This window comes from Macrobrachium nipponense, chromosome 19 (genome assembly GCF_015104395.2).
Source record: "Macrobrachium nipponense isolate FS-2020 chromosome 19, ASM1510439v2, whole genome shotgun sequence".
Lineage (NCBI taxonomy): Eukaryota > Metazoa > Arthropoda > Malacostraca > Decapoda > Palaemonidae > Macrobrachium > Macrobrachium nipponense.
The window spans coordinates 29,871,190-29,884,514 of NC_061088.1; the positions used below are offsets into that span (position 1 = coordinate 29,871,190).

At 42.9% G+C, this 13,325-nt stretch overlaps 1 protein-coding gene across 1 annotated transcript in view; it reads right to left on the reverse strand.

Moving 5' to 3' along the window:
• Window positions 1-13,325, reverse strand: part of LOC135215529 (NADH-ubiquinone oxidoreductase 49 kDa subunit-like) — a 198,304-nt gene that overhangs the window by 135,031 nt on the left and 49,948 nt on the right. The window contains 2 exon segments of the mRNA XM_064250359.1: window positions 10,567-10,590; window positions 10,593-10,767. Of these exon segments, the coding sequence (XP_064106429.1) occupies window positions 10,567-10,590; window positions 10,593-10,767 (199 nt within the window).

Here is a 13,325-nt window from a genome sequence, read left to right on the forward strand (position 1 = left end):
GCATTCATCGTGAGTTGCCAGTTACTTCATTTAATGAAGGAATATAATAAAATTATTCCCAAGCCTAAGGAAGCTCTCAATAATGCCAATTTAAGCCAAACAACCTTTGTTAAATACCGAAGCTGAGTAGGTATTGTCGTAACAAACTTTTTAAGCGAAGTCCTTACCAGGAAAATCCTGTAAGGATATAGATAATTTCGTAGCGAACCACAAAGGCAACTATGTTATGCGTATATGACTTGTCATTCAGCAGTCGTATGCAGCAAGTCTTCCTTCTACATTCTTTCCTCTCCGATGCGGAGAGAATGGAAATTTTGCCCTCTCCGTTCTTTTCGTCAATAAACACGAATTAGCATTAGTCGAAAGAGATCGCAATGAAAACTCTCGGATCGAAGAGAATCCCTCAAATTTTTATTCTCTTGGAGATAAGGCCGTATTCTCCGCCTCTATTATCTGGAAGAGCCTCTAATCAATGAATAAGAGCTCGTACGAACCTTGTTCAATTTGCAAACGATTGCCACTCTTTCTGTAAATGGTTGGTTGCATTATTTTAGAAGGAGGAAGATTTTAATATCGTCTTATTAGTAATGAACTAATTTTTTTTTTCAATAAAAAAGGTCGCTAAGGTCTTATAAACTGAGAGACCTGCTCCCTTATTGGCTTCCAATTCCGATCTATCTTCCATTTCCTGTCCATCAAGTTGGGAGAAGAATGAGCAACCGGAGGAGAGCGCCTCCTTCCGTAAGGTGAAGGGCTTTTAGCAGTACCGATTCTAACCTGGCAAGGGCTAAGGCCGCCTGTGCGACATCTTGAGTCCCCGCCAGGAAAAAAAAAACCGATCTTGCTCTTGCCATTACTTGCATTAAGACTATCCTGAGAAGGGCGACAGCCGCCTGTGCAACAACTCCCGTCCTTATCAGGAGAAATCCTCGAATGTCTTTCACCTTACGCAGAATCAGGATCTAACTCCATATACGATGAAGATCCTGGTTTATAGCTTCAGGCGCTTAGCGCCTCATCTCAGGCGCTTTGCTCCTCGTTTCAGGCGCTTTGCGCCTCATCTGAGGGCGCTTTCAGAAAGCCTTGCGCATCGTTTCAGGCGCTCCAGGCGCTTTGCACCTCATTTCAGGCGCCTCAGGCGCTTTTAGCCTTGTTTCAGGCGCTTCAAGCGCTTTTCGCCTCGTTTCAGGCGCTTCAGGCACTCCGAGCCTGTTTTCAGGAGCTTCAGGCGATTTGCGACTCCTTTGAGGAGCCTCCGACGCTTTTTCGCCTCTCTTCAGGCGCTTTGCGCCTCGATTCAGGCTCTTTAGGCGCTGAGCCGCATTCAGGCTCTTTAGGCGCTTTGAGCCTCATTTCAGGCTCTTTAGGCGCTTTGCGCCTCATTTCAGGCTCTTCAGGCGCTTTGCGCCTCATTTCAGGCTCTTCAGACGCTTTGCGCCTCGTTCCAGGCTCTTCAGGCGCCTCGAGCCTTGTTTCAGGCGTTTCAGGCGCTTCATGTCCGAGGAGCTAGAAGCTTAAAAATTATATATGTATGTTTAATCATTAACCGAGATCCATGATTCATTCGATCAACATATATTCTTTAATATCTAATTCGTTCTTCTCATAATAGATATATTTTCATATAAATGTACCGATGAGGAATTTGTTGAAATAACTCTTTCAAACCCCATGGGATAGAGCCTCCGTCTATTTGTATGGGGGACGAAAACAGGATAGGGCAATGCCTCTACCGCAACTGTTATCGAAAGATATCTCTCTGAGGTTCCGATATCTACGACGAGATTATCTTGCATCTTCATTGAATCTACGCTTTTGAAACTTTCTTCTCCTTATCCGTCAACACGATAATAATAAGGGGAACACATTACATTAGGACGCCTTTCCAATGGCGAACTTGGCAGTCTGGGACGTTCTACAGAACCTGCCGAGGGGACGCCTGATCGGTGGGGATTCTCTGAAACCCCCCTGCGGTTGTCGACATTCCTTCTCCTCTGGGCTTGTGAGCTTGGAAGAGGTCTAGACCTGGGAGCGAGACAGAGCCGATCAGACGCACCCTCCATTGCAATGGGGAACACTATATTCACTTCTTACCTTTTAAAAGCTTGCATTTGAGCTATCCATTTATCTTCAATTTGCATATATAAATTTGTAGTTTCTGAGGAGTAAGAAGGTGATGAGGATGCAACAACTACTAGTACTGCTAATACTCTAACTGCTCGTTAGCACAAACGCTATTAAAGCTTATAAAGTAAGCGTATCTAGTTATATGCTTTTCTGACTTCCTAAAGTAGGAAATTAGAGTTTAATATTTCCTTAATAAAGTTGTAACCTTTATTACATTTAATAATGAATAAATATTAATAATTCTCTTTATGGCAAACTATGTGAGTGTCTACCGATGATTTCGGTAGTTTCACCTAGTATTTTCTTTGAAATTTCGAAGCGAAATTCATTAAAAAGTTAATAAAAGCGTATGCCGAACCAAAGACCCAGTACTTCCCTGCAAAAGACAGCCCAGAAGATCGATGGTGATGAAACACGAAAATCAAATCAGGAGGAACCGTAAACGTATGTTTACAGTCCAAACGATAGAGAAAAATCTGTCCTTAGAAGGTAATAGTTCCTATTCCTGCCACCCAGCGGCAGGCCGGTAGATCACCTGACCTACCTACCTGTAGCGTGTGCCGCGAAATTCGAATTTCTATCGGGGACGACGGAGTCTATAGCTAAGTATATATCTGACAGGGAAGTTGAATGTATGAAAATATGTTTATGTATACAGTACAGTATACATATCCTTTCATAAAAAAATACAGCAAAATATCAATGAAACATTATTTCACTTACAGAATCCATTTATACTGTGCTTAGACTTGGATGTTTATATCATAATGAAAAAATACAGTAATTTGTGAATACGCAGTGATACTCTATGAAAAAAAGCAAATTAGAGATAATTTTAGAGATACTGCCCAAAGAATAATCCCCAAATTAGTGAAAGTTCCCCGTGGAAAAGTGAATAATGCATGCCACAAAAATCTTAAACAGAGACCAATTTCAGAAATGTGAAACGCGTAAAACTCGGGGGGGGAGGGGTGTATAGCCGTATAATATTTGAAAGCTACATAAAAAACTCATTTTATGAGATTCATCTTTTATCTATATATGCAAGGTCACAAAGTCTATAGGCTCTTAGAAAAAAACTAACTATACCTATTTTGATGTTAAAATTATGATGTGAAAAATATTTTATGATGAATTTATGTGTAGCTTTACATTACACTAACTTTAAAACTAATTTTTGTTTTCTCTACAGACATACTAAAAAATTAGGGATGTGCTCTCAGTTAGGGATGTGCTCTCAGTTTTTAAGTGATTTTTAACGAAGATTGTTCTTAGTTCATAATCTATCTGATAACTTTCTTTAAAGAATATGATTGTTCTTTCTAGTCCTCATTATTATTGTTACCAAAATGACAAATTTTTAAATCAATTTGTATTTTTCATAGCTAATAAACCTGAGCTCTTAACAATAGGATATTTTTCCAAACGGAGCTGGTAACCGGTTATCAAAATCAAAGACTGTAAGCAAGGAATCTATGAGATCTGGCAACGCCTGTGCGTATGAGGTGAAAGCTGGTCAGCAACCACACATAACCAACCCCAAGATGCCCAGTCTTTTCCCAACCCAGGAAAACAAATAAAAAGTATGAGAGGGGTGGCTAGAGGTGGGCAGTATACGTTAAGACCTCAGGTTTGTTAGCTATGAAAAATACAAATTGATTTGAAAATCTGTTACTTGTTCATATGTGGAACAAACCTTCTGTCTTAACAATAGGATAGACTTATACTTGGAGAGAGTTATAGACATCCTAAACCGGCTGGAAGTTAACCACCTGAACACCTCCCAGAATGAAACGAGTTCTAAAGAAGGTGGACGAATGCCCGTGAGCAGATAGATATATTTACTGATATCTACAACTCAGTCATCTGGGTTGTAATACAATGATATATGAGCCGATTCATTGCAATTAAGGGACTAAAGAAAATTCACTGTTCAATAACAAACCATATACTCACAGAGGTCTGTTATTACTCCTGATCCCCCCTTGCTAGAGAGCAGAGTATTTGCTATTGAATAGAGGGTTTGATTATTCATAAATATTATCAGTTAACAACTATTAGTATGGCTACCGTACTCACCTGTATCAGACCAGTCCAGCATATGACGTGTCCATTACTCAACCTGCCTGAAGGAAGAAGAATTGAAAAAAAAGAAAGACCAGCTCACTCACTCATTCTCTCTTCCACACAATCACCTTAGGTAAGATAAAATCAGTCCGGTCAAGGACAATGGATGTACACAACTTGTTGGGCAGCCACCACAGGACCCAGGGAAAATGTGTCCATAGACCTGTGGGCAACATCTCTCAGATAAAAAGAGGTGAACGTGGATTGGCATTACCAAGTACCAGTGTTCAAAACTCTATGAACAGCAAAGTTTTTCTTGAAAGCCAGAGAAGAATTTATACCTCTGATGTCATGCGCTCTAGTCTGCGCAGACTCAGTGACAGAAACATTAAGAGATGAATGAGCCTGCTTGATTGCCTCCTGAATCCAGAAAGAAATGGAAATGGTATTCTTGGAAACCTCTTTCTTTGATCTACCCATACTAACAAAAAGCCTACGACACCCAGGTCTGAGATGTCGTGTCCCTTTGAGATAGTAACGCAGAGTTCTTACAAGACACAACAAGACGTCTTGTGGGCAATTATCCACAGTCATTCAAAAATGGAATGGAAAATGAGGTAAATCTGTCATCATGTACTGAGGGATTCTGGGTCTTTGCCATGAATTCTGGGACAAACTCGAAGGTCACTGACCCCCAACCCATGGTATGTTTCACATCATAACTAAGGCCATGAAGCTCTCCCACTCTCTTTGAGGAAGCTAAGGCCAAGAGAAAAACTGTCTTCAGTGTCAAGTTTCTGTCCAACGAACGACACAAGGGCTCAAAAGGAGCTCTAGTGAAACTTCGAAGGACAAGTGAAACATTCCATGCGGGAAGCTTAAGTTCCCTTGGAGAACAGGTCTGTTCGAAACCCTTGAACAACAAGATCTCCCAGGATGAGATGTCTACACCTCTCAGGCGTAACACCAAGCCTAAAGCTGCTCTGTAGCCTCTGATCGCAGAAACCAAAAGGCCTTTCTCATCCCTGAGGAAGACCAAAAAAATCTGCTATGCATTGAACAGAGGTCTTGAGTGGAGAGAGACCCCATTGACGACACCAACCACAGTAGATTCCCCATTTCCCTTGGTAGACTGCAGAAGAGGACTTACTGAGATGGTTTGACACAGGTCTTGCTGTCTCCTGAGAAAACCCTCTCGCTCGGAGGAGATACTTGATAGTCTCCATCCATGAAGAGACAGGGACTCTACCAACTGGTGAAACCTTTCGACGTGAGTCTGGCAAAGAAGTTGCCACCACGTTGGAATCTCTCTTGGGGCCTCTGACAACAGAAAGAGAAGGTCTGGAAATCATTCTGCCTGTGGCAACAGAGGAACCACTAATGTCATCCTGAGGTTGTGAGACCTCATTACCCTGTTCAGCACTTGATAGATCATGCAAAATGGAGGGAAGGCATACACCTCTAGGTTGTCCCAAGGGTGTTGGAAGGCATCCTCTGCCAAGGCTAGAGTATCCAGGACCACTGAACAATAAACTTTCAGTTTCCTGTTGTAGAAAGTTGCAAAGAGGTCTAACACAGGCCTCCCCCAAACCTGAAAAAGGCTGTCTGCCACGACTTGATGTAGAAACAACTCCGTGCCCAGGATCTGGTTTTGACGGCTCAACTTGTCGCCAACCACATTCCTTTTGCCTGGGATGTACCTTGCTGAGAGTTCTACCGAGTTGTCGATTGCTCACTGATGTAACTTGACTGTTAATGAAAGGAGTTGGGAAGACACCAAACCCCACGGTTTGTTCACAAAGGCAACCATTGTGGTGTTTCAGACATCAAAACCACAGAAAGACCCTCTACCTTCTCCCGAAACTCCTTCAGACCCAGAAAAGCTGCCTTCAACTCCCAAACATTGATGTGTAGCAGCTTCTCTTCCATACTCCAAACACCTGATGTGATAAGATCCCCTAGATGAGTACCCCAGCCTGTGTGAGAAGCATCCAAAACCAGAAGGAAGTCTGGAGGGAGAGAATTTAGGGGGACACCTACAAAGAGATTCTGATTGTCCAACCACCAACGAAGGTCTTTCCTCACCTCTTTGGACAAACGAACTCTAAGAAGAGGGAAATCTCCTGCTGGGGACCAGAAGCCTTTCAGTCTCCACTGTAGGGATCAAAGATGGAGATAACAATGAGGGACCAGCTTCTCAAGGGAAGACAAAATCCCCAGTTGTTCTGGGTGTGAAAGGAGTTTGCATGCTACCACTTGCAACTTCTCCAACCTCTGGTCTGAAGGAAACACTCTCGACGCTGTTGCATCTATTACCATACCTAGATAAACGACTTTCTGGCAGGGATCCAGATTTGACTTTAGGTTCACTACAATGCCCAGCTCCAAACAAAACCAAAGAAGACTATCTCTGTCTTGCAACAGCTTCTTCCTGGAGCTTGCTAAGACCAGCCAGTTGTCAAGATTTCTCAGCAGGTGAATCCCTTGAGCATGAGCCCATGCCGAGACTAGGGAGAAGACCCTTGTGAACACCTGAGGGGACGTGTTTAGCCTGAAGCAAAGGACCTTGAACTGGAGTATTTTCTTTCCGAGAGCGAAGCGAAGAAACTTTCTGGATGAAGGATGAATAGGAATCTGGAAGTAAGCGTCCTCCAGATCTATTGACAGCAAAAAAATTTGTTGTCCCTCACTGCTGCCAACACCATCCGCGGCATCTCCATCTTGAACCTTGTCTTCCTGACAAAATGATTCAAGATGGAAAGATCGATTACCAGCCTCCAGTCGCCTTTAGTACCAGAAAATATGACTGTAAAACCCTGGAGAAGGCAGCATTACTTCCTCTATCACACCCTTGTCCAGCATCTTTAACACTTCCCCCCAAAGAGCTAAGAACTTCAGAGAATTGTAAGGGTACATCTCACTGAGCAAAGGACTTTCTGAGAGAGGGGGAGTGAAGTTGAATGGTAGAAGATATCCCACCTGTGGAACATCTACCCACTTCTCTGCTCCATAATCTTGCCACTGGCCCACTGGCCTGCCAGGCATCCCCTACCCATGGCAAAGGAGATGGAGAGGCGCCCATACTACTGGCAACCACCTCTGCCCCTTCCCTTAGGTCCCCTTCCAGGTTTGTAGGGACAGAATTGAAAGGGACACTGTTTACTAGACTTAGCCTGAGAGGAGGACTGAGGGACCCTAGCCAAAGCAGAACCGCTGGGAAACTTGGCAGGCAAAGATCTTCCTACTTGTTTTAAGAGGGAGGAGGAGGACGACAACGACGGAAATGTGCCACCAACTTCAAAACTGCTTGATGGAACAACCTGTCCTTGGTATCAGCTCATTGCCAATCAATCACACCTTCCAACACTGTCCTAGGGAACAGGAATTGAGAATCCAGAAGATCCCCATTTCGAAGTGCCAATAAGGGCTCAGAATCCACTGATCCAGCCACCTTTGACAAAGCTACATCTCTCCTAGCTAGCAGAAGGTTAGCCCATAAATTAGCACTAAGATGGGTCAGTTAGGAGTAAGCCTTACCCCCAGACTGTAACAGCCTAGAGAGGGAAGACAAACTCACTATATAACCCCTATGGAAACCTATCAGAAGCAATCCTGGCTATCGCTGTCAACCTAAGTCTACCCACCAAACTGTCTGAAAAATGGAAGCAGCTGTAGACTCCATAGTCAAGGCTTCCTGAGATGACACCAAGGACCTTCCGACCTAACATGCTCTAAGGTTAAACCAGGCCTGAGATGAATCACTTCCGGGTTTAGGTGACGAGGCATCAGAAGAACTGAATTGTTGAATAATACTTCCTATGCCGTGTGAGAGGAGGAAGGAAATTGGATGACCCCATCGAACGCAGAGAGCCATCCTGGTCTGACACCAAAGCATTCACATGCTGTAAGGCGGACTGGGAATGGCCCGACAGAGGAAGCTCAAAAGAAGACTTAGGGTCATGACTGGCACCCAGCAAGGCTTCCAAACATGTAGGTGTGACTGAAGATGGAGCTTGCGTCATACTTTCAAGATTGTCAAACCCACGAATGAGGTCAATAACCTCCAAAAAGGAAGACAAAAACTTTGAACTGTCTCCCTCCTCCTGCTCCGGCAAAGGAGACCAATGATGTGAAGAAGCAGGTGTAGCAGACGACTCGCTAGAGGATCTAGCCTTCTGGATATCAAAGGCAGGGAAGACACCTCTAACACTTGGAGAACCAGGTACCAAAAGCTGTTGATTGTCTACCAACAATGACACTAGAGACCAATCCCTGCTCAAACCTTGTCCAGATTCGTGCGAAGAACCAGGTACACTACTGGAGAGACAGCCATGTACACGAACGACAGGCGAAACATGTATGCGTTCATGTGAAGAACAGCGTAAGCGGCCATGCGACAATACGAGAAGATGTCCATTAGTTGTCAATCAAGCCTGATCCCGAGACACAGAATGTGACCAAAGCAGGCTTCTTGAAGGTGAACAATTCTCTGGATCAAGACTTCTATCAGGAGAACGAGGAACTCGTCCTTGGCCAACGTCTTTGTCGATTGAAGAATCTCTCTTGAAGGTGAACAATTCTCTGGATCAAGACTTCTATCAGGAGAATGAGGAACTCATCCTTGGACCACGTCTTTGTTGATTGAAGAATCTCTATGTATAGCCTGAGCCACCTCTGCTTTTGCAACCTTAATCCTCTTGATCAGAGCTTTATCATCCTTACGACGACAAACTGGCAACAAGGCAGATGAAGGAGGGGCATCTCCAATCCCATCCTTACGTATGTGCAAGCCAGAGGCACATCCATGTACAGAAGATGAAGGCTCCACACTCAAACTGTCATGAACACGTCCAAGTGGAGAGACACGGACGAGAAGGGAAGACATCGATGGATTACCATTATGCACAGAGATCTGGCCAAGCGGTGATGGAGAAGAAGACTTCTTCCTGCAGGCTCCACTGCCAGAAACATGAGCACTAACCTGAGATGGAGAAGGACAATCATGAGCGGAAGTAGGTGAAGAGCTCCTCTTGGTAGAACGACCATGGAGGTGCATGGAAGACACAAGGACATGAGAAGAAGGCAAAACACTCCCTCTGCTCGAAGAAGGTGAAATCGCAAAGTCCTCTACCATCCAACATCTGATGCGATGACGAGGAGCCGGCGATGGAGATGATAAAGGAGGAGAGTCAACTTCTTCCCAATGAGATCTCTTAGCAGCAGGGGGAGGAGAAGAAACCTTCCGTTTAACAGACTCCTTCAAAGCAAATGCAGAGCACTTCCCTTCCAACAATGGCATCATAGCGGCGGGAGGATGAGTGGCTGCTACCACTGACGTCATGGAACAAATGGATGCTGGGAGTGACGTCATGACCTCCTTAAGACCTGCGCTAGTTGATGGCCTCACTGGCGGAGCTGACCCACAAGATGGCCGCCTTCGAGACCCAGCGTAGACGAGACCAGGGGGAGGAGGGGGTACTGGCCTCCATGAAATGTGACAACAAACCTTCCAAGGAGGGTGGATCCCGTAGCCCAAACAAGACCCAAATTGCCGCCATTTTGGATGACTCCGAATCTGAAATAAAAGAATGCGATGAGGGAGCCTCCTCACCCCCAGGATGAAAACTGGAACCCAAGGAAGAGGGAGCTACATTACACATAAAATCAGCCTGTGGCACCCCTGATGCCTCTATTAACGAATCAATGGAAGAAAAGGAAGGAGACACAGGAACACCAAAATTAGCATCAAACAAAGAAGCAGCAGCCAAATCTTCCTGAAGAGGTGAAGAAAATCCCTCCAAAGAAGGAAGAATCGAAACTCTGCGATGCTCCCTCTTCTTATAAAATACTTCCACTGAGCCTTAGGCCAGGCACAACATTCCAAGCAAGGATTCAACACCGTACAAAAATTAGCTCTGCACCTACTGCAAGTTGTATGTGGATCTGTAAAAACAACTGGCTTGGAAGGAGAGCAAAGCATAAGCATCTACTCTCCAAGGAGGTTAGCAAAAGACTGGGAGTCATGGGTTTATGTGCAGTCCCTGACCAGCTTTCACCTTGTACGCGCAGGCGTTGCCAGATCTCACAGATTCCTTGTTTACAATCTTTGATTGTAATAACCTTTACCAGCTGCATGTGGGAAAAATAATACCTATTTTGTTTTAAGACCGCCGAAGGTTTGTTCCGTAAATGAACAAAGAATTTTTACCTAGTCCCTACACAAAATCAAAATTCATCCACTATTTAATTGTCTAGATACAACAATTATTCAAAAACATAAAAGCACACCAAAAAAGGTGATGAGATCGAAAATTTATAAAAAAAAAAAACTTTTTTAATAAAATAATAAAAGACAAAAACCTTCATACTCACTTCTGATGTACTTTGCTCGAATAGAGCTTCAAGACCAAGAAGCTTTTCAACAGCAAGACTGTATGCCTGCTCATTGCACATCATTGATACATAGTCCAGGCGATCAAAGTATGGAAGAGCCTGAGTGTAAGTTTTATACTCAATAAGTTTTTCTGTTCCTCGGTGTAGCAGGCCAATGTGAGGATCAGCACGCATCACAGTCTGCATAAGATACAAAATAAAGTGGCTATAAAATATTGATAAAAATTTGCCACTTCAAAAATAGATTAGTACAAATCATGACTTTCTCCATTCTAGTGCTTTCTCCCTGTATTTAAACAAACACTGTAAACAGATAAAGTAAGGAAACTAGAACATGCTTACTGATACTTATAAAAAGGTCAACACTATATATAAACTAATATTTAAAACAAAACCTGGAACAAGACATAACAAAACACAGCTACAAAAAACTGAGCCCCTATTTCAATAAGCTAACACAATGCTGTCAACGGCTGTTGTCGTCATTAAACATTTAAAGTATATATTCGAAATGAGGTTTTCATAATAAAACTAATATTGTAATACTTACCTGAACACTTGAATTAGCCCTGGTCACTGACCAGCCCGAACAATATCTCCACTAAGTGGATAATTTTAACTATCAGCATTACCAACGCTGTTGCAAATACCGGCACCAGAGGCTCGTCGCTTCAACTGAATCATTCACTATCAAATTGAAGTGGGGAGGAGGGTGGAAATCATTCAGGTGTTCTGGTAAGTATTACAATATTAGTTTTATTATGAAGCCTTCATATTGCAATTCAATCCGAACACCTGAATTAGCCCGATAACAAAATTTAATGGAGGTGGGATCAGTCTAATTCAGCCTGACCTGTCCACGGAGCATACGCAGTTAACTCATAATCAGCCTACCATGTATAATTGTATGTATCCTCACCTAATTATCTAACTCAGTAGGTGACGATGTTTGCAAAGAAAGTACTTCAACATCAGTGTTGAGCCTAAGGTACCGTTTGAGTCCGAAGTACCTTCCATGTGATAATCTATACTTCTTATTCATGGAAGTAAAAACAAATCTCCTCACCTAGTCGCCCAACTCAGTAGGTGAAGAAGCTTGCAGAGGAAGTACCTTACCGTCAGGGTCGAGTCCAAGGTGCTGCCTGAGTCTTGAAGAACCTCTCATGTGGTATTCTATAACTCTCGTGTATGGAGGGGAAACAACAAACCTCCCATGTGGCTATCTAGCCTCTCATGTATGGAGGGGAAATGGTGAAACTCCAATTTGGCTATCTAGCCTCTAATGTATGGAGAAGTTGAGTTTGCAGGACGCGGTACCGCTGCTGCTCCCTGACGCAGATGACTTGTGCTGAAGAAGTTGTAGTTATTCCAACATGGCCATAGGGATCTGCCTAACCTCAAGGGCCTAAAGGAACAATACACTCAGTCTAAGCTTGATCAACAGAAACACTCAAATTTATTTAGACTATCACTGACTACCTAAACTTCTAAAATCTAACAATAACAAGCTAACTATAAAACTAAGTTACCGCAATGACAGGACCCAGCGAGTAACCCTTCTCTGAAGAAAACTGAAAATCCCTAAGGTAGAGCGTTGTGAAAAATCCACACCGAGTCTCAAATAACTGCCTACACGATCACCGACACCGAAAATTCCTTCCGAAAGCCAAAGGGTATCCATCCGCAATAACTTTACACCATCTTCTAAGTTAATAAGTATATTATCTTAACAATACATATAACTGCGAACAGCCATGAACAACCAAATGAGAAACTACTTCGTTTGCTAATACGATGGAATCCTAGCAACATCCGTTACTGTATTCAATCTACGTACAGCAGTAAACACTTACTGTTTTACAAGTGTAGCTGAAGCTGATAAGGTAATATTACGTGCAACGGCAACGTGAATAAAACTCTCCAAGGTTTTATGTAAATTCAAAGCCGGCCGTGGTAAAAAAAAAAAAAATACTACGAGCGTGAAAGAACTCATTTACTGTTATTTTCACACTGACAAAAGATAAATTACGAAAAGCTTGTAATACCGATGAAAACTAGTGAAAACAAAAGGAATCACTGAAAATTCAAGCTCTTAACTGAGGGGAAAAGACTAGTTCCATGAGACATATTAGTCAAATTTGAACTTAACATTATGTCATGAGACGAACAATATGACTTTGTTCCAATACAAGTAAAGTAAGGCAGTCCCCGGGTTATGACGGGGGTTCCATTCTTGAGACGCGTCGTAAGCCGGAACATCGTCAAAAATCCTAAGAAAACCTTACTTTTGATCCTTTGTGTGCATTGAAAACTATGTAAACTGCATACTTACTGCATTTTTCAAAAAAAAAAAAAAAAAAAACTTTAAATATTGATTATTTTGCATTTTTGGTGTAATATTTAATCTGCTAGATCAGTGTTGTACGCATCGTAACCCTGGAAATAATTTCTGATGAATATAGTTGAAAAGCGCCTCAACCTCGGAACATCGTATGCCAAGACCCGTCGTAACCCGGGGAATGCCTGTTTCCAGATATTTATTTATGCTAACTAGGAACAAGAACATTTGCTGAGACCCAATGAGCTGGTTGCATCTGGAGTAAAGGAATTGACTAGTCGGCATCTCTGCTTGTCTAGGCCACGTCTCCCCCAACCCCCAAGTAGGGCTATGCATTAACAGCAAGCTTGTAATTGTAATCAATTACATATTTTCAAGGTAATTTTAAGCGTAAATCTTT